General features: G+C 41.6%; 1 protein-coding gene across 5 annotated transcripts in view; it reads left to right on the plus strand.

Moving 5' to 3' along the window:
* The window catches only part of WDR11 (WD repeat domain 11), a 65,328-nt gene that overhangs the window by 33,806 nt on the left and 6,621 nt on the right, over positions 1-24,901 (plus strand). For 3 of the 5 annotated variants that reach the window (XR_004278530.1, XR_004278531.1, XM_032312216.1), the window contains exons 15-26: positions 1,636-1,760; positions 2,453-2,600; positions 6,408-6,514; positions 7,375-7,489; positions 7,793-7,964; positions 15,790-15,898; positions 16,959-17,021; positions 18,499-18,564; positions 19,341-19,518; positions 20,118-20,213; positions 20,754-20,919; positions 21,212-21,309. Coding sequence is in view for 3 of the 5 variants with exons in the window: in XM_032312216.1 (XP_032168107.1) it covers positions 1,636-1,760; positions 2,453-2,600; positions 6,408-6,514; positions 7,375-7,489; positions 7,793-7,964; positions 15,790-15,898; positions 16,959-17,021; positions 18,499-18,564; positions 19,341-19,518; positions 20,118-20,213; positions 20,754-20,919; positions 21,212-21,309 (1,443 nt within the window). In the remaining 2 variants the exon portion in view is untranslated. Of the gene's footprint in view, positions 1-1,635; positions 1,761-2,452; positions 2,601-6,407; positions 6,515-7,374; positions 7,490-7,792; positions 7,965-15,789; positions 15,899-16,958; positions 17,022-18,498; positions 18,565-19,340; positions 19,519-20,117; positions 20,214-20,753; positions 20,920-21,211; positions 21,310-21,656; positions 21,803-22,750; positions 22,831-24,093; positions 24,400-24,901 lie in introns of those variants that run through there. The other 2 variants (XM_032312215.1, XM_032312217.1) reach the window with 1 other exon arrangement.

Genomic DNA, 24,901 nt, shown 5'->3' on the forward strand with positions numbered 1-24,901 from the left:
AAAGCTATATAATTAATATAGTAAAAAATAGGAGATATTTTTCTGTTCTGGAGCAGGAAAGGACATTAGAAGCTCAAACCAAATGGCAAAAAAAGAAAAAATGTATTTAATTAATCAAGATTGATGCTTTCTATTCAATGAAGGACCCCAATGTCAAAGTTAAATAGAGAAGACAAGTTGAGGACACCTGGATGATTCAGTCAGTTAAGCGCCTGCCTTTGGCTCAGGTCATGATGCCACAGTCATGGGATCAAGTCCCACATCATGGTCCTTGCTCAGCGGGGAACCTGCTTCTCCTTCTCCCACTGCCTGCTGTTCTGCCTACTTGTGCACGCTATCAAATTAATTAATTAATTAATTCAGGCTCTTTTAAAAAAGAGAGAGAAGACAAGTTGGAAAAAGAAATTTGCCAATATCTGAAACCAGCAAAGGACTAATCCCTATAGGGAGTTAGGGTTATGGGAACTCCTGCACATACACAGTGAAAAGACCAACCCCAGTAGAAAGAGGGCCCAAGTACATGAACAGTTCACGAATGGTGGAAAAACCTAAAAGGCCAACAAGCATATGAAGAAATAGTCAAACTCAGCAGTTTTTAGAGATGGGCAAAATAAAATAACCATAAAATAACTAGGATGTAACTTTGAAACTAACAGAAACTGGGAAGCCAGATGGCATCAGATGAGGGTTTAGTGCAGGTAGATGAGGTAGTAGAGGGTGTAGTGCAGGCTGCAGGAATCGTTATGCACTGCGGGGAGGAGTGCAGACTGGTGAGGTGCTCTGCAGAGCAGACTGACAGCGCCTGGGCAAACAGACATCCCCTGGGCGCCAGCTCTTTAGCCCCTGGTCCCAAAGGAGCTTCCAAGGGGCTATTGACTGCAGTGTTGTTTGTCCGAGAGTTGGAGGCGATCAAGGTGTTCTCTGCTGGGAGAACAGGTAGACTACAGGCTGGCGGATGCTCTTGCAGTGTTCGGTAGCAGACACAAGCAACAGAGATGGGCCTGCCCCTGTGCTGAATGAAAAGAGTTAGAGACGGTGGGCTATGACGAAGCCCTATTTATGTAAGTTATGAATACAGGCATGTAAAATAACTACTGGGAAGAGTTGATGCACATGAGAGGCTATTAGATTGAATGCATTAGAATAGGAGGGAAGATAAAAGAATAAATCAGTCAAGTGAGAGATATGAGATGCCTCTGGAGGACAGTGAGCCGTGGTTGGAGGAATGTGATCATCTCACCCTGTGCACCTATGGGGGACGGCTAGAGGTAGGGAAGAGAAGATACCATAATTGCATTTATTATTTTCGTTTTGTAAAAAGAAACCAAAAAACAAGGCATCAAAAAGTTAGAGCTTTTGGAAGTTTGTCATTAAACTCTTCTACCTTAAGGTCTCATAAAAGATTAGAAGTAGAAGGAGGTGGAGGGTAGAGGATTAAAATCTGCCTTAAGCACTAATTAAAATGCATTTGTACAGCCTTTCTATAAACAGATAAAACCTAAGAACAAATTATAAATTCTTGTGCAGTAATAATAAGTGATGCCAAGCAGTGGCGAGAATGCCTAGCTGTTCTGGAAAGACTGTTGGACAGGAGTAAACTGAGCACTTGTAGGTGTGCCTGTCTTTGCTTCTCAGGAGTGGTCCCCATCTCACAACTTGAAGAGCCTGAGAAAGAAACAGTTGGCCACCCGAGAGGCCATGGCCCGCCAGACTGTGGTGTCAGACACAGAGCTGAGCATCGTGGAGTCCTCCGTAATCAGGTGCGGTGTGCTGGTTCCTGCCTCTCTCATTCGTGATACCAGTGTCCTTGTGGGGAACTTGCCAAGTGCCATCCAAAGGCATCAGTAGTACCTTGTATTTCAGTCCATACCTGGACAACTGAAGAGCTAATTTTATTATTTCACTGCTTAGCGCAGTCAGTAATGTGTACAGTAATAACCTCATGTCAGCATCCGTTAACAAGCATGACCATTCTTACTACTCTTCTGTTCCCTAAACTTCGGCTTCTGGAATTCAAATGAATGTTGCGTGAACATCCAGGTAGATCATATTGTCATTTAGACACAAAAGCAAATGTGTAGCAAAAGCTATATTTATATGGACTGTCCCCATTTCTATCCCCAGCAGTTTTACAAATAAAAAAACCTCAGCGAGAATGATGGGTAAAGGTAAGGCCTCTCTTTCTGCAGCAGAAACAGTGAACAAGTTTCTTGTGTGAAGTCTAGATGACTACATCTCTCTGTCTGGGGTATATGACCTGTTGGGTGTAGTTTGTGCTTTCCTATTATTAGTTGGGCAAAGATTAGTGTCAGTGCTTTTATTATTTTTTCTCTTTTTAGGCAAATAGTTTTGGACCTCTTATTAATTCATCTGTATTTTGGGCAAGTTAATTAATGTGTGTGTCGCTCTAGGGAAAAGAAATATCTTTATCTTATTCCTCTCTATTCCAAAGCTTGTTGCAGGAGGCAGAAAGTAAATCTGAACTCAGTCAGAACATCTCTGCCCGGGAGCATTTTGTGTTTACTGATAATGACGGCCAAGTCTATCATCTCACAGTGGAAGGAAACTCAGTGAAAGATAGTGCTCGGATTCCACCAGATGTGAGTCCAACTCTTGATTACATCTTCATGAAGGGTTCTTATCCAAGATTTTGTTGATTCCATTTCCAGTGAAGCCATAGTCAAGTTGTGAAGCTATTCCAGGAAGGTTTAATGTAAATAATAAACTTGATTATTTAAGGAGATATTATCATTGATTAAACTGTTAGAGAATAACATTGTGACTACTTACATTAAATACTTACCATGTGCTACTTATTTTTTATCCCCTTAATAATCCATGACGAATTCTTTCCATTTTAACCGTGAGAGAATCAAGGGAGAATCAGTAGCTTTCTCGGTGTTACCCAGCTTAGTGACATGACAGTTTTAAACTGAGGTCTGGCTGTTGGATTCCATGATCTCTCCTCTTTCCACTTCAGGCATTACCTTGGAGGATTTGACTTACAGTCTAGCATCATTTTGGGGTAATAGTAATCAGGTTGTAGGTGCAGTAGCATTATTAATATTTACTAATTTATATATGTCCTTCTAGGACCTTGTAAAGTCCTCTGATTGAGGTTCTCTAGTTCGTAATTTGTGTCCACATGTATCTTATAGGTTGTTTCTAATGGATAGAGAAGATGTTTTTGTTAACTAGTACTGTTATAATCGTTAAGTGGAGGCATGAGATGATCTCATAAATGTATTTATTTAAAATGTCATCTAAAAATAGACAGTTTCAGTTGAATGCTAACCCCTGAATCTTGCAGGTGGCTCAGGACGGTGGCTGGGGTGGGAGGGTCCACTTCCAGGGCGGCTGACTCACCTGGCCATAAGTAATGCTGGCTCTTGGTGGGTGACCTCAGTTCTTCCTGGCAGGGACAGTCTCCATAGGGCTGCCCGAGTGTCGTCACCACATGGCAGCTGGCTTCCCCCACAGTGAGTCATCCAGGAGAACACAGAGAAAGCTACAGTGTCTTTTAGAACCCAGTCTGAGAAATCACACTCTGTCGTTCCCTCAGTGCTGCTGGTTCACGGGTCAGTCCTGTTGATTTGGGAGGTGATGCCAAGGGACATGAATATCACAGGGCAGGATCAGTGGGGGGTCTGTTAGAGGCTGCTGCCACATCGTCCTTAAAAACAACATGAGAAGAGTTGAGGCCATCCAGACCACCTTCTCTACTAAAAATGGAAATTAACATGTGAAAGTTTCATTTTTACTATTTTTTTTTTACCATTATATAGAACAAGTCATATCTGAGACTTAGTAATGTCTGTTTTGAACTTTCTCTAATGTCACTAGTTTGAAAGGTGAAAGTAGTAATGCAAATATGAAAGGTTGGTATTTGGTCATAATAGGAAAAGGAACTTACTTTATGTGTATCGGAAGAAAAACTGCTAAGGAGAGCAGACCTATTAGTTGCAGTGTTAGTGTAGCTGTCCTTTGAAATACAATTTGCTGTCTTGGGAATATAGAGAGTCCCTGCTCTAGAACAGCGGAGAAGGCCTTACCTGAAGTCTTCCAGCACCTCGCACAGGCAGCTCTGTCTGTTTCTGATCACTTTACATTTGCGATTAGGATGTAGAAACAATCCAGTAATTTTTTGAGATGCCAGTTCCTCCTTATCCCAGAAAAAGTTTAAAGCTTTTAGACTGTAGACCCTACTTTTCCTTTTTGTAGAAGTTTCTTTCGGGATGGTAATTGTGCCTCACAGCCTTTAAGATTCTGTCTCTTTTTGTGGAGGTCCAGAGTCAGGGTATAGCAGGTCTCTAGCTGCCTGCCAGAGCCTTTTATTCCACAGCTGGAAGCAGCTTTCCTTTCTCAGGGAATGAGCAGCCTAATATAGATGCAGTCTCCGGTGAAATTAGTGCATATTTAGGGAAAGGTGTTTGAACAGCTACTGAATAATACACGAGAAATTGGCTTTGGTTCATTATTTTTATTTTCTGTAATTTAAATATTTCCTAGGGACTGTCATATAGAATTTAGGCAGAGGTTTTGTTTGATCATTTTAATCCAGTATTTATCTTACTCTCCTCCCAAACATAAAGTATTAAACATTTGCTTTGACTTGACTCCCTCTGCATTATGGCCCCAGAGCTATAGAGTATATAAAAATGGTAAAAAGAAGAGGAAAACTTGGCATATTTTAAATTTTGGAGCATCTGTAGTTGACTGTCTTTATTCAGAAAACTGAAACAGTGGGAGGGAATGAGTATCTCGATGTTGCTGTCAGCCTTCTGATCTTTTGAACATCACATTTTATGTACAGAAACATAACAGTGTCAACTAATAATACTCTGTTGAGTTTTAATCTTAAATTGATTCTCTTGGGATTATTTGGAGCCACAAAGCGACTTTATGCCACATCCTCTGAAAGCTCCTTGGTGTCTGCATATGGTTTGTATCCTATCAACAAACCCTCAGGTAGAAAGGTCTGGATTGTTTAATTATATAAGTCTTATTAATATGTCACTTACAAGCTGACTTCTGAGCTTATTTAAGCTTTAATTTTTAGTTTTAGAGGTTAGGAAGTAAGATTATAAAATGTGGAAGTTTTCAAGGCTAAAAAAGTAAACTGAAAGGCCACTTTTGAATTAAACATTCTGTTATTGTGGTCAGGAAAATGGAAATAACATCTTGAAGTGTGGCTTCATATTATATAGAACTCTATTTAACATAATTTTCTAAGTTTTTTATTATTGAATTCTTTAAAATTCTCATTTTTAATCCAGTTTTTTTCTTTAATTTCTTGACTACCACGAGGATTTGTGTAATATTTGATGCATGGACCGGTCTGTTAACAGTCTGTTTGGCCATCCTGGAGCTTTCCCACTATGAACTGATCATGTGGATTTTTATTTTTATTTTGTTTTATAAATGCAACAAACAAGATTTCTGTTAATAAGTAAAAAAGTAATTGAGCAATATTATTTAATAATGAGCAGTTTATTGACTGCTGTGTAGCACGCGTTGTTTTGAGCCCTTTCCTGTATAAATGTATTAATACTAATAGGAACTCCTCAAGTTTCATGAGCTTAACTTTCTTTATTGATGACAAGTCTAAGACTCAGAAAGATTAAGTAAATGTGCCCCAAGCCACACAACAAATATACAGGATGAAGCCCAGATCTGATCCCCAGTAGCTGACTATAGAGCCCAGGCTCTTAAGGTCTTCGTCACGCTATCTCTGTGCATTTGTTAGATAGAGCTGCAAGCTCCTTTCTCCCCTCCTTACCCCCCCTCCTCCCCTTGGACTTACCTCAGTACTGTTTCATTCTTATACTTGGGTTTCCGTATGTCTTTGCAGCGTCTTCTGTGCATTCAGATTGTGCAGATGCCTTTAATCTACAGTATCTTTTTACTGTCATTATTCCAGAAGGTATCAGGGAAGCTCTGGATCCTCTTTTCAGTAGAAAAACTGCTGCACAGTTAATTATGGAACAGCTCTGAGTTTCTTCTGGAACAGACTGATTTATCCTTTTGCAGTGAGTGAGAAGTTAGAGATAAGGGCCCTTTAGAAAGGGTTTTCTTTTCTTCTCTTTATTGCTTTTAATTTGCTTTCTTTAAGTTATTTCTTCCTCAAAAAGCACCTCTTTTCTACAAATTTAGTTCAGATAACTTAATGGCCATCAAACTGAAATCTCCGGTTTCTTTATGGTTGAAATTGATAAGCTAGGTAGCTCTTTTAGTGTCCCAAGTCTGTTAGTATTTTATGGCATACATACCAAAGCAAAACCATTTATAATTAAGTTTTATTAAAATATCTTTATTATTTTGTCATATTTATTAAGTAAAAACATTACTCTGCTATGATGGCTTATAAGTGGTGAAAACTATGTGTATCTATTGCTTTTGTTTTCTAGGGAAGTATGGGTAGTATTACCTGCATCGCTTGGAAGGGTGACACATTAGTTCTTGGAGATATGGATGGAAATTTAAATTTTTGGGATTTGAAAGGCAGAGTATCCAGGTATGAATTAAGAATTCAGTATTATTTGGGGGCACCTGGGTGGCTCAGCGAGTTAAACCTCTGCCTTCGGCTCAGGTCATGATCGCAGGGTCCTGGGATAGAGCCTCACATCGGGCTCTCTGCTCTCAGCAAGGAGCCTGCTTCCCCCTCTCTCTCTGCAGGCTTCTCTGCCTACTTGTGATCTCTCTCTATCAAATAAATAAATAAGATCTTAAAAAAAAAAAAAAGAAGAATGCAGTATTATTTGGGGCACCTGGGTGTCTCCATTGTTTAAGCCTCTGACTCTTGGTTTTAGCTCAGGCCATGATCTCAGGGTCCTGAGATCAAGCTCTTTGTCAGGCTCTCTGCTCAGCGAGGTGTCTGCTTCTCTCCCTCTCCCTCTGCCCCTACCCGTGCTCCTGCTTGTTCTCTCTCTCTCACTCTCTAAATAAAATAAATAAAATCTTTTAAAAAGATGCAATATTATTTGTTTAAAAAAAAAAAAGTAACTTCTTGATATGGTTGCATTGGAGGCTCATGACCCTGCTAAAGTAGGATCATTAAACATGACCAAGTATAGCTCAGACCCTGGGTCTCTTGTCCCTCAACTTGGGAGGAAGAGCTTAGCCAGGCTCTGAGTCATTCATAAGAGACACTTCCCTGCAAGTGGCCCATGCAGAAGTGTTGGGGCATTATTCCCTCATCATTAAAAGGCTGACCCTTTCTGTCATATGGGACCCCTCTCCCTGAAAGCAAAATGGTTCTCACGTCACCAGACCTTGTCAAAAGCAGACCTAGAAAAAGTCATCGGACATCGTTTCCAGTGACCAGGTATTACTCTACGTCATATTGGCATCTTGTTTTTGTTTGTCTGTTTTCAGAGGAATACCTACACACCGAAGCTGGGTGAGGAAGATTCGTTTTGCTCCCGGTAAAGGAAACCAGAAATTAATAGCCATGTACAACGATGGCGCTGAAGTGTGGGATACTAAAGAGGTAGGCCCAGCTCCCTGAGGGGACACTCAAACCGAGCTGCTGGTCACAGGAGCTGTAATTCTTTTCTTCCTTCTGATTTAGAAATGAAACCTATGAAATGGGTTTGTCAAACTTCTTAAAATGATTTTCTGGCTTTTAGTGGTCTCACTGTCTTTGGGATCTTCAGAATGCAGTCTGCATGTGGAAGAGAGATTGCCAAAGGCTGTTCAGGTTTAACTGGCACTGGGTCTTTGCCAATGGCATTGTCTGTGATAAACATCTTCCTTTTCTTTCTGAAAATGAGCACCAAATTCACTCTTGAAGGTTCAGATGGTGAGCAGTTTAAGAAGCGGAAGAAATGTGACCTTTCGGATATTGGATGTGGACTGGTGTACATCAGATAAAGTGATCTTGGCATCAGATGACGGGTGTATCAGAGTCCTGGAGATGTCCATGAAGTCCACTTGCTTTAGAATGGATGAACAAGAGTTAACCGGTACGGAGTGCCAATGAAAGGCTCAGTGACGCCTTCTTTATTTTGCACAGACTGCTCTCTCCTGTTTCATTTTAGTCTTACTTTCTAACAATCTGAGTTTAAGGAAATAGATTAACTTCAAGCTTGAGGGGTTTTAACTGCTGAGATGCTGGACTCTGTAACTGCAGATGTTTGTTATTCTCCGTCTCCAGGTTGGCAAGTGCTCCTTGAGGAGTGCTTTGTCAAAGATCAAAGGTGTTTACATAAAAACGATTCACTTAGAATTTAAGGAGAACTCAGGGCTGCCTGGGTGGCTCAGTTGGTTAAGTGCCTGCCTTCAGCTCAGGTCATCATCCCAGGGTCCTGGATCAAGGCCCACATTGGGCTCCTTGCACAGCAGGAAGTCTGCTTCTTGGCCTTCCTCTGCCCCTCCCCTCTCCAGCTCATGCACACTCTGACTCTCAAATAAATAAAATCTTTTCTTTTTTTTTTTTAATTCTTAAAAAACAGGATTTAGGAGAACTCTGATATCAGAGGACATGAATCTAGTGATAAGGTGCCACTGTTATTTTAATAATGCGCTTTCTATCTTTTGCAAGCATATATCGCTGGGTTCACCCGGCTGGCTCAGTCAGAAGAGTGTGCAACTCTTCCTCTCAGGGTTGTGTGTTGGAGCCCCACATTGGCAGTAGGATTACTTAAATTAAAAAAAGAAAAGGGCAAGCATCTGTCACTGAAAAGTCACTTTGGAAAGTGTTCTCAGTGTCGTGAATGTTGATGCCTATCTTAAGACTTGTTAAATGGCCCATCAAAATAAAATTAGATGATTGTGCTATTGTACCTTTTTTGTAAGGTTGTTTTGAGATTATTTTTTACCAGAATGAAGAACATTTTAGTAAATGTAACCTCGTATGTGACTTAAAAAAAAGAAAAGAATAGGATTGTGAATGCACCCATCAGTCATTTTGAAAGTCAGCTTTTGTCTGATGAAATGCAGTGTCCATCCTTGCAAGATCCTTTTGGGTAGAGACAGACATTCTGACCCTCATGGGAGTGAAGCAAGAAACTTCCTTTATTAAGTATTCTCCAGGCATCCCTTTGGGGGTACACACCAGCCTGCTGAAAATTTTCAGAAGAAACTTGTTTAGTCACTTACTGGGTTTCAGCATAGACCTTTCCTCTCTGGAACTGTGTGTACCTTTGTTGGATTGGTCTTTGGCACCTTCAGGGGCAGTAACATTTTAGAATCCCGTGTTTCCCCTTGTGTTTGTACTCAAGGCATTCCCAAGTCACTGCCGATGCCGGCTGGGCTCCCTTGAAGCTGTGGTAGATACGCTTTAGTTTTTGTCGTTGTCCCAGCTCTGCTAGCAGCTTTGGGACCGCCACTTCCCCCTCTGTGACCTTGACCACCACTCGGCGAAGCCAGAAGCTATGTGATGCTTTCCTGTGTCTGTGCCTGAGATGCTCAATGGTGCTGTGGAAGTGGCAGCATCTCCTCCTTCTGAAGCACACTTAGTTATTCAGGAAATGGAGGGAACTTCAAGGGTGGTTTTCCTTTTAAATTAGCTACTGGTTCGGGGTTAAAGAGGTGTGTGAATGTAATCAAAATGTTTGGAAAGCTTTTCTACCCCTTTTAATTTAAAATTTCAATCTACCAAGGCCAGGGTAGCTTTTTCTTAAAGTGACTACAGAATTGGAGCCCATCATTAACACCATACTTGAACATCTGACCTGCAGATAGATTTTAGATTACATTTTCTTTTCACGTTTAAAAAAAAATCATTCCTACCCAGTCTGTAGTGCTGCAGCCTCAGCCAGAAAGGGAAAATTTTTGAAATAGTAACAGGGAAGTTCCATATTGACCTTTCAACTCAGAACAACATTTGATACATATTAAAGAATAAAAACTGGTGGTATGTGTAACTACGGAGTTAGCAAACAGATGTCTCTGTGTCCAGTTACATGCTGACTTGATCTTAGAAAGATATGTTCAATATATTTTTATTCTGGGGAATTAGAAATAGAGTTTAGACTTACTGATATGGGATAAAAATCATTTTAGGTCATATGCAGTGATACATTTAATAAATTTTCTTTAATTCTCCTTAATAACAAGTAGAAAATATCCTAAAATACTGGGTCAAGTCTGTCAGTTTTCTTAGAACAGCTTAGATGTCCTCTTCCTCCCCCTCTGCCCTGTGTTGACATCTGTCTCAACCCTCCTCCAGCTCTAGTAACCGGGAAGGTCAGACACATGTAGATGAGGATCCCTGTTTTTGAGTTGGAGAACCCTTCTTGTCTGCTACCTTATTTATCAGGGTCATAAAACAGCATAAAAAAATCATAATACTTTTTTTTTAGCAGCCTCTGGAAGGAATCCGAGAGGGTGAGACTTGTTTAATAGCATTCAAGTTGCAGTTTCCACACACTTTACATCGTGTCCACAGGGTGTTAGACACTGTCCGGTGCAACTTCCTCGCAGCTGCTCGGGCCATTGCCTAACAACATGCCCCCACAGAAAGAAGCTTTCTACAGTCCGGTTTATATGCACAGCTTGCCTCTTCGTCTGCCTCTGCTTTCCACTCATTTCCACTGGTTTTCATCTGGGCTGTCTGGAGATGTGTCAGGATGTACAGGTGTTGGGGCGGGGGGACATCTGGGGTTACTAAGCCGAGTGCAGTGCAGGGAACAGAGTGCAGTGCAGGGAACAACCTGAACAATGAGAAATGGTCTTGCCCAAAACATCAGGTGTGTACCTTATCTCCCCTCTTCCCTCCCGCCACCCGCATTGTAGCACAGCGACGAAATTACCCAAGCAGGGTCCTCTCCTTCCCAGACTGCCTGCTTACCGTGCCGTGGGCCACCTCCAGGTGCTGGAGGAGCAGTTTTCCTACTGTTCTTCTTGGCTGTTCGGTTCCTGATTTTCTGCATGGCTGTCACATAGGCAGCCAACAGTCTGGGTGTATTTCTGCTTAACACCTCAGAGAGCTGTAGCCCAGACTAAGCAGAGTCTGTGGGAGAGAAGTAACAGTGATGCCAACTGCCTTTTTATTCGAATTGTAATGTCCAGAAGTGAATGAGCGTTTGTAGGTGAGTTTCTCCAACTGGAAGATGATCACCTCTTATTTTTTCATGGCTGATCTTTGCCTTTGAGGAGAAAGATCTAAATTCATTTGAAGGTAGGAGGGAATAGGGTTCACTCTCAGTTTGTTCATGCTCATTGGGGTGCTATCAACAATGTTTTGTTTTAGAGAAATAACACCTTTGTTTTTAAAGATCAGATGTTTCCCTCAGTTTACCCTGGCTTGGTCATTGCTGTCTTGCTCATGTTATGTAAAAACTCTGGAGTGCTGCTTTCTAAGAACATTCTTGTGTCTTTTCACTGTCTGTTGATTAAGAAACTACACATAGCACAGAAACTTTCTCTGTTTCCAAGCTTAATTTGTACCATTAAGTTTTTGTCCCCTCATACTATTTCCAAACATTTTGTAAGCTAACGCTAGCAGCCACTGTCGTCTTGAGAGCTGGAGAGCTCCTTGGTTCTCATCTAGTAAGGATGACTAGAGAGAAAGTGCTAAGTAAACCTGCCTTTATACTTTCCAGTGCTGGTTTTAAAAAATGGTTCTGTAGGTATGTAGGTGAGTCTCCTTCTTACCAGGTATATTCTTCCCTTTATAACCTGAATGTAAAAGATAAATTTGACTGAATAGAAAATGGAAAAAAAAAAACCAAACAACCAACAAACCAAAAAACCTTTCATAGCACAGAAACTATAAGCAAAGCAAAATACATATGATAACCTGGGAGAAGGTATTTGTAAGTCTTTAGTAGACTGTCCACAGAGAAGAAAAAAATATATACAAATGGCCCTTAAACATATGAAAAGATGCTCAACTTTATTCATAATAAGAAAAATACAAATGAAAACTACACTAGGAAACTGCTTCTCAACTATCAGATTAATAAAAATTCAGGAGCTTGAAAACATGCTCTTGCAAGTCTAAGAAAACATTCAGTGTTCATGGAGGAGTTCCTGTAGGAAGGAATCTGGCATTACTTAGCAAAGCAGCCTGTATATTTACCTTTTATATTAATTGATTGCAATACCAAGAATTTACATTAACTTGGGCATCCATATATGTGACCATAGCAAAATTGGGGAAAGAATAAATCTGGAAACATCCACACAATGGAGTAGTCTGCAGCACTTAAATAGATGAGGAATGTCTCTGTGAACCGTGGAGTGCTAGGGTATGAATAGGTGAGAAATGCAAGTGTTCAAGTGTGTATAGTCTGCAAAGGTGTTTGCTTATTTTACAAAACAAGACAATTTAAAAAACCCAGAATAATCCAAGAACTAAGGAAAATGATTATTTATAGAAGGTAGACAGATTAAAAGAATGAAGATGAGGTGAAACTTCAATGAATACACTAATATATAGTTTCAGCTTTTGAGTCATTTAAATGTTGTACATATTAAAAAAATACAGACTTGAACAACATGGGGGTTACAGCTGATGAGGTTACATCAGGCTACCTGATGGCCTACCGTTGCCGGAAGCCTTACCGATGACGTATATAGCCGACGAATACATATTTTGTATGTTGCATGTATTACATGCTGTATTCTTAGAAAGTAAGGTAGAGAAAAGAAAATGTTATTAAAATCATAAGGGGTTTTCATAAAATCATCATAATTTGAAATTATAACAAAATACATTTATAGTACTGCGCTGTATTTATTGAAAAAAAATCATCTGTAAGTGGACCTGCCTTGTTCAAGGGTCAACTGTATAATGAAAACAAGAAGGATCAAAGAGAAAATAAACCCTAAAATTGGACAAAGAGACCATTGAACCTCACCATATTAACAAATTGGTAAGAAGCGTTCTCATAACTGAAATGCAGGATTCCCACAGTGCCCCTTAGTGGTTCATACTTTGAGGATGAAAAAAAGCTGTCTGCGGTTTTCAGCTTCAGTAGTTGGCAGTAGTCGTAGTGAAATGGTTTTGCGCATATTATTGACTGGAACAAACTAGTAAATAAATTACAATTTAGGGGAACCAGAGTTCCTACTGAGGGAAGAGGGAGACACAGATGTGGGGGTGGGGGTGTGTGAGGAGGAAGAGCTCTTCAGGGTGGGTCTGAATTTGACTTTAAATGTTATTTCTTTATTTCCTGGCTGTGTGTACTAATTTCAGGCATAGAAGCAATGACATTTCAGTGGCAGGAAACTCTCTTAGCACCCAGATTTGGTTTATAAATTCTGTTTCTTGACCTAAAAGAACCAGGGCTCCTTGGGCAGTTTGCTCCAGGACAGAGGCAAGAAAGCTGCAAGAGGAGTCTGGGACGTTTTGTGGTGCCGGCAACCAAAGAAGGAGTTGAAAAACCAGCGAGGGCCCGTCACAAACATACAGAAACGAGCATTTAGAAGCTTCTGCTGCCAAAGCTGGGGCAGTCTGAGCATCATCAAGAATAACATTTGTATCGATAGCAGTGTCGGACTTCTTTTTTTTTTTTTTTTAAAGATTTTATTTATTTATTTGACAGACAGAGAACACAAGTAGACAGAGGCAGGCAGATAGAGAGGAAGGGAAGCAGGCCCCCTGCTGAGCAGAGAGCCCGATGTGGGACCCTGAGATCATGACCTGAGCCGAAGGCAGCGGCTTAACCCACTGAGCCACCCAGGCTCCCTGGACTTCTTTATTTTTTGATCCATTATTCCGTAGTAATATTCCCAGCGAAAGAGGAAGGGGCCTGGGCAGGAAGGGAAAGCTCATGTTTACAGAAGAATGCCAGTTGATAAATGTAGACTGAGTGATAGAATTAGAGAATCACCAATTCCCATTCCTAATGTAAGAGTTGATTCAAGCCAGGATCACTGGTGGGTGTTAGATCACTGGGTGGAAGGGCGTTGACGAATAGGAAATTCGGTCTCACAGTATCTCGCCATAATTGTGAAGGGGAAAGAGGTGCCTTGACTTCAAGAGAGCCCATGAGTTCATCTTAACCAGATGACCACATTTCGTGTTACCCGGTGGCTAGCTAACATGCCCCCTCTGCCCGGATGCAGTAGGAAGTACGCAACATCCCCTGTGTCCCCTTCTTGCCCAGAATGTTTAGCCTGAGTCTGATGCTCAGTGGAGATCATTTCCTACGACACTGAACAGACCAGACTTTTCAAAAATGACAACATGTGTAAGACCAAAAATAAAAAGATGAGAGGACTGTTCTAAATTAAGGGAGACTCAGGAGACATGAGAAGCCAGTGCAGGCAGAATATAGCCCTCAGGATAGGGAGTAACAGAGGACCTCTGAATGTGGACTGCAGTTTAAGTGATTTTAATGAATCAGTATTAAAACTCTTGGGTGCAGAAAAAAAATAGTATTAGAAATATTTCTGGCCATTTTATGACTCTGAAAAGTCCACATAAGATATTTTATCTAAGATGTAATACTTAGCTATTTACATGCAATGATAGTTTCTAAAGCAGTAGTCTCTAACAGAAACGTAATGTGAGCCACATATGTTTACATTTTCTGGTACTCAGTGTTAAAAAGTGAAAAATGGATGAAATTAATTTTAATAGAAATTTTATTTAACCCAGTATATCCAGAGTTTTATCATTTTCAACCTGTAGTCGGTATTAAACATTACTGATGAGAAATTTCAGTTTTGCATGCTCAGTTTTCAGAACCCAGGGTGTACTTAACATTGGAACATGGATCATGGGGCGCTGGGGTGGCTCAGTTGTTAGGTGGCTTCCTTCACCTGGGGTCATGATCCCAGGGTCCTGGGATTGAGCCCTGTGTCAGGCGTCCTGCTCGATGGGGTGCCTGCTTCCCCCTCTCCCTCTGCCTGCTGCTTCCCCTGCTTCTGCTCTCTCTCTCTCTGTCAAATAAATAAATGAAATCTTTAAAAAAAAAAAAAGGATCAATTTAGGGGATGCATTTTTTCAGCAGAAATACTTAAGCTGCATTTAGATTTTATAAAATTGACAACTGAAAAAACAGTTATGTATCCCTGAGTAGATGTAAAAGTTATCCAATGACTGAATCAAGTATTTTCAAATTTGAGTTAGTTAAAATTAATTAAGGTTAATTAGTTAAAATTAATTAATGAAGTCCTGAAGAACTCTACTGGTTGAGCATTTGACCAGGTCGGGCTGTGTTAGGTAGCCACAACACGGTTGCCTGGGCACTGGGACCTTTGGGCCTTCGGCTTCCTTGAATTAGAATATGTTATTAAAAAAAAAAAAGAAGAAGCAAATCTTGTTTATTATGTCCTAAGTAAGCCCACTGCTGCATGTAGGGGATGCTAGGGCCCATGGTCTCGGGGGATAGGAGCTGCCCTTGTGAGTAAGACCTGAGGATGCCTTTGCTGAGCAGGGTGACCTGATACCTCTAGTGACAAGCTCAGGGTTGTTGGGCTGTGTTAGCTGAATAGTCTCAGAAAAGCAAAGACAGCAAACGGTGTAAGAGGATACAAGTAAATATTATTTTTAGTATTTTAAAATAATGAGCTTTATTAGTGTCTGTTGAGTCATTGCATTAAACCTTTTCATGTAGGATCAGTGTTTTTATATCATACAGGACACTTAAATTTTAAGGAGGGGAAGAAAGAGCTATTCATCAGGTTAAATGAAGAGAATCTCTGCACTCTTAGCCCGTTTGTCTTTAAGCAGCGGTGACATTGAATATACTGTCTGCTGCCACCAGATTTATGCATCGCTGTCTGTTGACTTTTCCGTAAACTGCTATAGCTGAAGCTTCACAGCAAAACAATAAAATTCTATTTTATTAAAAGAAAAAACGTACTTAATTTTTTTTTTCTTTTTTTATCTAGAGCCTGTGTGGTGCCCCTATCTCCTTGTTCCAAGGGCCTCCCTTGCCTTGAAAGCTTTCTTACTACACCAGCCGTGGAATGGACAGTATTCTTTGGACATTTCTCAGGTGTAAGTTTTTACCATTTTTATTTTCCTTTCTTAATTTGCTTGGGGTTAAAGGGTACCCACAAAAACCAGCAGGCGCCTGTACTCTGGGATTTAAAAGGATTGGGAAAAAAACAAGCTGAGGCAGAAATAGTAGATGCACTGAAATATCCTTCATCCTGCCTTGCTGGGGTCTTTGGGAGCGGGCAGGTGTGGGGCTGGGGTTCGTGAGCTGCTCTCGGCAGTTGTAGTCAGAACACGGCGATGGCACAGTGAGTGCAAAGAGAGCCAGTTAGGCCAAGAGGAAGTTGAGGCCAGGCTTCAGATTCTTTTTAAAAGCAGTAAGAGGGGTACCCAGATGGCTCAGTCGGTTAAGGGACCAGCTCTTGATTTCAGCTCAAACCATGAGCCCCATTTCAGGCTCCACGGAGTCTGCTTGTCCCTCTACCTGTGTGCCCTCCTCCCACTCTCTCTTTCTCTCAAATAAATAAAATATAGAAGAGAAAAGCAGCAAGAATGAGCTTATTACAGAGATATTTTCTGTTTTATGAATCTTACTGCCTGCCTCATTACAAAAATATATTCACAGTAACTCTAATTAGTAGTTATTAGTTAAACCGACAAGCGTTCCTGAACTTAGGCCATGTGGAGAGCACAGATAGGCATGGGTTAGGGGACTACAACAAATAATGGGATGAGTATCTGGATACTTCAGGAGGTATCTACTTAGAGAAAGGTACGTCCATTTTTCAGAGCAGAAAAGCACATCCCTTCAGTCATTGCTGGGTTCTTATTAACGTGAATCTAAGCATGATGGTTTTTAGAGCCCGCTGATAAATTTTCTGGTTTCTTGAAAGCCAGAGAGATGTTCATTACTCATTCCTTTGTTTTACCTAAACGAGGTGAAAGCAGACATGAAAGGTGGTTGGTGGGTTCTTGAGTAATTGCTGTTTGGTCTATAACCAGCTTTTCAAACCAGAGACTGCAGTGAGTTTATTTCTCTATTGGTACAACTTTTTTTATGGTGAAGAAAGGTGGTTGTAAGTGAAAGAGAATGAGCTTATTCAAAATCTTTTCTGCACAGTGATTATCCAGAAAATGAAGAAATAAAGAATCTCCTTCAAGAGCAGCTGAATTCATTATCAAAGTAAGCATCCCAGCTATGTTTTAATAGAGGGTATGACTATGACAAAGAAAATACAGTCATTTAGGCTTTTTGAAATTAGAGTAGGTTTTGTTTCAGAAAATGTTAGTAGCCCAAGGAGAAGGGTTCTATTCAGAACCATTCTGTTTGGAAGCTTATTTCCCTTGAGAATCTTTCTGTTGTAGAAAACATAATTATTTAGTAGTTACGGTGACAGCATCTACCTTCACCAAGATCCTAAGTGTTAGACGGCTGTGGTCCCGTATCAGTGCAGGAATGGAAGCTGTGGTGTGAGCTTCTTCATAGCTCAGCCCGCCTCGACCACAGATGCCCCACAAAGCTCCTCAGGTTAGAGGCCATGCACAGCGCGGTTCTTCTGTGGCAGCTGCCTTTTCTAAAATAAATTCTTCGCATCAGGTGCTATGTGTACACAGTTCTAAGAAATTAATATGTTCCCTTGAGCCAAGAGCATTTAAAAGGATATATTGGGAATAATATTGCAAAGGAAGTAGAAACATATGGATCCATCAGTTCTTGGTTAAATAGAATACATTTTTGCAATCTTAGAATCTATCACATGTAATCACAATATTTAATACATTTTCCATGTTTTATTGATGCCAAATTCAAAATAATTATTGTTTTCTGTATCCAAAAAGTAACATTTGTGTTTAAGTAGAAAATATTTAAAGAGCATCTTTCCCTCTCCCAATTTATGAATATTCTGTATGTGGCTATTTTAGGAATATCAGTTTATAAAATCATGTCTTTCTTCCTTAAATAGTTTTTGGAATAGTTTCTGAATCTCTCTCTTTTCTAAAGTACATAGTGTTTCTGATGAGTAGCAAAGTCATTTTGCCAACAGTGACATTCTTATTCCTATAGTGAGATAGATAGCTGTTCATGTTTTCAAAACCATGAGTTAAACTCTTGCAGGACTGTAAGCCAGAATCAGAGCCTCACCCCCTGTGATGGTTGACAGGTACCAGTTCTCCAGGCCTAGACCCACTGTGAGCCTTTTAAAACATTTGTCATTTCAGGGTCACGGCAAAGTAACTTCCTTTGTCAGTTCTAAGCATACTAACTAGTTAAAAAAGAACAAAATACTTCAGGAATAGCAAAACTTGGGCGCCTGGGTGGCTCAGTTGTTAAGCCACCTTCGGCTTGGTCATGACCTTCGGCTTGGGTCATGATCCCAGGGTCCTGGGATTGAGCCCTCCATCAGGTTCCCTCCTCCTTGCTCCGCAGGAAGTCTGCTTCTCCCTCTCCCATTCTCCCCTGCTTGTGTTCCTTCTGTCTGTGTCTGTGTCTCTGTCAAATAAGAAATAAAATCCTTAAAAAAAAAAAAAAAAGGGAATAGCAAAACTTTAAGTAGATTAACAATTTTGAGTGATTTCCCCTTTCAAGAGTATACTAATTTATCTCCTTTATTGTTTGATTAAAAATTTTGCCTTCCCTTTGTCTGGATTCCTGTTTACAGTGACATCAAGAAGCTCTTGCTTGATCCAGAATTCACTCTCCTGCAGAGATGCCTGCTGGTTTCAAGGTAACAGTCAGTGTTCTGTGTAAGAAACAGAATTTCAGATGAACTCATTTCTCTTATTGAGAGTTCTCAGTTAACACCAAACAAACCCTTTTAGATTTTAGAACAACGTATCAGTTCATCCTTTATATTTGCTTTACAGTTAATTTTGAAACTAGTAATACAAATAGGAAAAAAAATTCACATTTTTAATGTGAGATCTAGGCCTTCTCTACTAAAAAGGCTGCCTCCTACAGACAACTTTTTAAAATTTGTGTTTCAAAATATCAGTTACAAAGAGCATGTCCTTAGTTATACCAGTAAATTATATTTAGAGGCAGTAATCTGTACTTCCTCTTTGAATGGTCAAGTTGTCACTTACCAAAAAGAAATTCCATCCATTATGCCCCAAAAAATAAATTGCAGATATTTCTATACCTTATTTAGCCAATTTTCCCAGAGGAACTTCTTCCTTAATGTGAAGCTGTGGTCCAGGTTAAAAGGTGTGTGTGCTCCTGACAAAGCCGGTGAATCAATGCCCAGACCTTGGAACCATCATGCTGCTCTTAACACAGCACAGGGGGGTTTGGGTGTGAAGGGGCTGTGCCCTCAGGCTCTTGGGTTGTCTGAGACAACCCAATTAGGGCTGGAGAATGGGCTGCTTCCTTTGTCACCCTGCCAGGCACAGGCCAGCATCCCAGATGCTATGTTCCTGGTCCCTGAGGCTTTTGTGGAGAGCCCCTGTCCACGCCCAAGTCTGCTGTGTGCGCTCAGTGGGACTTTGGTGTCACCCTTCTCAGGCTTTATGGCGATGAGTCAGAGCTACACTTCTGGACCGTTGCTGCTCACTACCTGCACAGCTTGTCCCACGAAAAGCCAGTAGGCACCCCAGCCTCTAAAGAAACTGTGCCTCGGGACAAAGTGAATAACCCGCTGGATATATGTTATGATATTCTCTGTGAAAATGCCTATTTTCAGGTACTGTGTTGCATATATTAAACTCTTTAAAGCTCCCATCTTGTTGACTTACGTCTTTGTAAGAAATATCTTAAATTTGGGAAACTTTCCAGCTAAGTGAAGGTGCACATAATAGAAATAAGTCTGTTGGCGCCATTGCATTAAAAAAGGCCTGACTGGGGACTTGAAAAGCTCATAAATGCTCATTGAGTTTTTTAATACACATTAGAATTTTACTATTAAGTCCTTATTTTTTTCTTTGTCTTAAAATTGTTAACTTAGAAGATTCACTATTATTCTCTAATTTTATTTTCTATAAATAACAAACATTTCTTTCACTCAATTTGAATTTGTTATTCTGAAAAGGTACTTTCACCATGTTTTCACTGCAGGAGAGTCCTTTGGTATGTGGAGGGCCAGCTTCTGTAAGCGGGCAGACTCGCACACAGATGAGAGTTCGTTTCAACATTTCTCTAATCAAACTCTTATTATGTTGTGAAGTTGATTAGCTAATAACTTCAGAAGGCAAAATAATATTTATAAAAGGATTTTATTATAGTAAAATTTAACTCAAGTCTTAGATTGACTCAATTTTTTCTTTTTTTCTTTTCCTACTCTAGAAATTTCAGCTGGAAAGGGTGAATCTACAGGAAGTAAAGCGGTCAACTTATGATCATACAAGGAAATGCACAGACCAGCTACTTCTCTTGGGTCAAGTATGCCAGTCTTTACAATTCCATTCACGTTTCCCGGAATCGCTAGCTGATGAGTGTTTCAGAGCATCATGTACATTATGCACACACACGCGCACACACACATATACACATGCTTGCACAGATAGTAGATCATAGTATCTCCCTGAACGAATACATATAAATTTCAGCTTTATTTCAGAAGACCAACAAATCTTGTGAGAAAACAAAAATCTATGGTTGACTAGCTTAGAATTTTGGCTTGCGTAATGTCAGATGAGACCTGACTGGTTTGGTTTGTTGTGGTTTTGTGTCTCTGAATTGATGCAGAGCTAGAGTAAGCAGTTTCTTGAGTGTCTGTGTTAACCAGACTGTGGTTTTACCTTTGTTTCAAAGAAGCAGGCAGACACGCTGTGGTCACTATATATAAGCAAAGCATTGACAAGCAAATTTTGAAAGTGAAAGTCTTCTCTAAGCTATTAAGTTCAGTGTACAAATTATAAATTCACTAAGATTATGTTGGAAGAAAATGGTCTCATAATTAGAAAAACTCTTTCTCATTAGACAGACAGAGCTGTGCAGTTGCTGTTGGAAACAAGTGCGGATAACCAGCATTATTATTGTGACTCCCTGAAAGCCTGTTTGGTCACAACTGTCACCTCCTCGGGCCCCTCCCAGAGCACCATTAAGCTGGTGGCCACTAACATGATCGCCAATGGCAAGCTGGCAGGTGAGGCACGCTTTGTGGTATGTTTGTGCGTCCTCTGGACAATCAGGCCCGTTCCCAGCAAAGCATTTGATTATGTAGTAATTGTTCCTTTTTTTCTGTATGAACTCGTTGTCACACTGTCCAAGAGCACAGGCCCGAGGGGACGAAGCCAGGCCGGCTGACACAGCGAGAGCACTGAGCCCACACTTTCCCACTTTGTTGTTGGGGCTGAGGCGGTGCCGCCTCCACTCCTGACTCCGCGGGGCCGTGGTGTCACCTGGCCGTGATGACAGGCTATCGTTCTGTCTTCCAGAGGGAGTGCAGCTGCTCTGCCTGATAGACAAGGCCGCGGATGCCTGCCGCTACCTGCAGACGTACGGCGAGTGGAACCGGGCCGCTTGGCTGGCGAAGGTAGGTGACTTCCTGAGGCTCCTTGAGCATGTGGGGTAGAGTGCAGTCTTGAACTTGGACTTGTGATTGAGAAGCGGTGTTTTGGCTGCAAAGCTGCTATGCAGATACTTTCTTGCAACTCTAAGGCTCCCGTTCTTTATGAAGAAATTACATTTCTTCTTATGGAGTGTCGGATGTCTTTGGTAACGAGTAAGTGAAAGCAGCTGGCCCCTTTCCCTTCTGGGGTGCTGGGAGTGAGCCCAGACTCTGGCCTTGGTCGCACAGGCGCAGAGCCCATGTTGATCCCATTACAGTTTTCTTTACGTAGTGCAGGACGTCCTTGTTTTTGATGTGGGCATCTCTCTCAGGTCCGTTTAAGCTCTGAAGAGTGCGCCGATGTTTTAAAGCGCTGGGTGGACCACCTTTGCTCTCCACAAGTCAACCAGAAGTCAAAGGCCCTCCTGGTCCTCCTCTCCCTGGGCTGCTTTTTCACGGTGGCCGAGACACTTCACAGGTACACCCAGAGTGCTGCGCGCCTTGGTCGGGGTGACGGACTGCTTCGTGCTCTCTTGAGTAGTCTCTGCTGGGTGGATGGAGCACTCTGTGCAGAGCGAACGGAGAAACTTACCTTTTAGGGTTATTTCAAAACAAAACAAAACAAAAAAATACCTCTACAGAGAATGGAACAGTCATAGTCCAGGTTAAGTCGTCTTCATTGGGCGTAGGAGCTCTGTTTTCCTACCAGTATATTCACCAAAACTAACAGGTGTCTATGTAAAAAGAATGTAAACGAAGACTTCAGGAGCAGTAGCGAGGAAGGGGTGAGAGCAGTGGGAAGCACGGCGGAGTGCTGCCGGTGGGAGACGCCCCCTCTGAAAGTCATACCTAGAACCGAGGGGACATTTTATTTTATTGATCTAAAACTAAGGGATGTTGAGGCATATGGCGAAAGACTCTGTGTTAAATCTGGACAGTGGGTATGTGGATACTTGTCCTATCTCTGTGGATTTGTGAATATTTCAACTATGTTACAGTTTTTGTAAATATTAGTTAGAAAGAGCCTGGGGCTGAGGTACCAGGTGGCTCAGTCGATTAAGCATCTGACTCTTAATTTCAGCTCAGGTCATGGTCTCAGGGTGGTGAGATCGAGCCCCGCATCAGGCTCTGCACTCAGCATGGAGTCTGGTTGTCCCTCTCCCTCTGCTCCTTCCCCAGCTCTCTCTCAAATAAATAAAAAATAAAATCTTTAAAAAAGAAGAAAGAGCCTGGGGTTAGGGACATGAGTATTGTCCCCTGCTTTCTTCTGTGAGCCAGGGCTTGGATAGGTGCTCGTGTAACTTACTGGCACTCAGGTTTCCAGGGAGAATGGGTACCACTCTTTATTTGGAGATACACCCTCGGGTGGGTCTTCCCCCAAACGCGGTAAATCACGAAGCCTGACTCCCTGTGTTCTCTTGAGCAGCATGAGATACTTCGATAGAGCTGCCTTGTTTGTGGAGGCCTGTCTCAAGTACGGCGCGGTCGGGGTCACTGAGGACACAGATATCCTTTGTTGGGATGGTTATGCCAAGGAGGAGACAGATGGCACCGTGGGTTCCTCTTAGTCGTATTGCCTGGGCAAGAACTGTGTCATATCAGGGACGAGCCACACTCAGATTTGCCAAAGTCACTGAAGAGCGAGAAATGACCGAGAATCAGGAAGAAAATGGGTGCGTTGCTGGCCTCAGGTCTAAGACGGATGGGGAGGCAGTAGAGGCTGTAAAGGAATGGGACTCCGAATTTTGTGAAGGTTTGTTTGAATGTAAAAAAAGATAAAGGAAATAATTTAGGAAAGGTGTAGGAGCCTGATACTTCAAAACAGTACTATTTAAGCGAATGCACTCCATGGAATAAAATATATAAAATGTATATAAATATATATAAAATATACAATACAATATATAAAAATTTATATATTTATCTGGAATATACATTCTGGAATAAATAAAAAAGCCATTGTTATCCACAGTGACAGTCTAATGTGGGACCAGACACAGCACTTCAAAGATACGTGTCACACAGGCAGGTCCCAGTGGCCGGCTGCCAGCACCTCTTGAGTCCCACATTCTCTTTGAAAGGGTCGGGCTTGAGGACGCAGCCCCCAGTCGCTTGAGTTTGCTGAGTCTCGCTTGTTCGCATCACATCTTCATTTCCACAGGTCAGATACTTGCTCTTCTGCGTGTATGTTGTTTTGTTTGTTATAGAAAATGAAACTGAACTTGAATTTCGTCAGTGTCCCATATGCAGGCACTGGTGGAGCTGCCTCTAGTTGGAAGAGGCTGCTTGGAACGTCAGGGAAACAGGGCTGCCCGAAACCCAATGCCTCCAGGCAGGCTTTGTCTTCAGAACCTCTCGCTGAGCGCTGAGCGGTGTCTGCCCCCAGACCACCCACCGCTCAGCCTTTCCCATGCCAGACGGTGTGCGCGTGAGTCCTCTTTCTTTGTGTAGTCTTTAGTTGTGTTAGGCTTTGAGGTAGTCTAGGAGGATGTTAGCTGGATTTTCTAGAAGGAGGTGCTTTGTACTCAGCTTCTGCAAAGTGTAGTGGGTGACACTGCAGACTTAGACCTCGCCTCCCCCAACCAGGAATCACCCTCCCCCAGGAAGGGTGCCCGTGCTTGGCTGTGTTGTGCTCGTCTCCTGCTGCCCTCCTGTGGGCCCCTTGTCCCTCTGAGTAGCCCCACAGAGCTGGTTTTTTCCTGCCTGTGGGAGCGTGGTGGCATGTAATCACATCTCTCTCTGGCCTTCTTTTCCTTAACTGTGGCTTACAGAAACTCATCTCTGCTATATACGCAGATTATGCCCGAAGTTTGAAGAACCTCGGTTTTAAACAGGGAGCGGTTCTTTTTGCTTCAAAAGCTGGAGCAGCCGGCAGAGATTTATTGAGTGAGCTGGAGTCCCCCAAGCAAAAACGGACCGAAGAGTGACAGGTCAATATGTGCTGGGGAACCTGGCCTTGCAAGCAGGACGGGGGCCAGTCTGGCGGTGGTCAAGGTCATGGTGTGGGCTGCTGAAGATGCCGTCCCTGCCAGGGTCCCCGTGAGCTGCTCCCCACTTTTCTGAGGCTGCTATGGACAGCAGCAAATGAGCATTTACAGAGTTAGGAGCAAGTCCCACGTCCTGTGTCTATCTCCGAAAAAAACACAAATGTTTCGGATTTTGAAAGGGTAGAACATTTTATACTTTTGGAGACAGCTTTAAGAGTCCCTGAAAATACTTTTAATTTTTTTAAACAAAATTCAGGTGACTGAATTGTTTTTCTCATTGACTGAATGAAAAGATATTTGAAAAATCGAATAGTGAGAGAAGTTTGTGAGATTTACTCTCAAATTTGTGCTGTGCCTGTGTTATACACAATCATTCAAAAGGTGGCAGACATATTTCAGTAGTAAAGATGATTTACCAAAGCATTCCTTGTTTCTTACCTTGAGAACATAGAACTCATGATTCTCTGTTTTAGGCAGTTGCTAAATTTTGTAATTTCAGGCTCGTAGGCTCATAGGGAAATTTTAAACTTTATGTTTTGTTCTAATATGTGGGGTCTTGGGTATTTTGAATTTTAACTCTTGATGTATTA

This window comes from Mustela erminea, chromosome 14, assembly GCF_009829155.1.
Source record: "Mustela erminea isolate mMusErm1 chromosome 14, mMusErm1.Pri, whole genome shotgun sequence".
Taxonomy (NCBI): domain Eukaryota; kingdom Metazoa; phylum Chordata; class Mammalia; order Carnivora; family Mustelidae; genus Mustela; species Mustela erminea.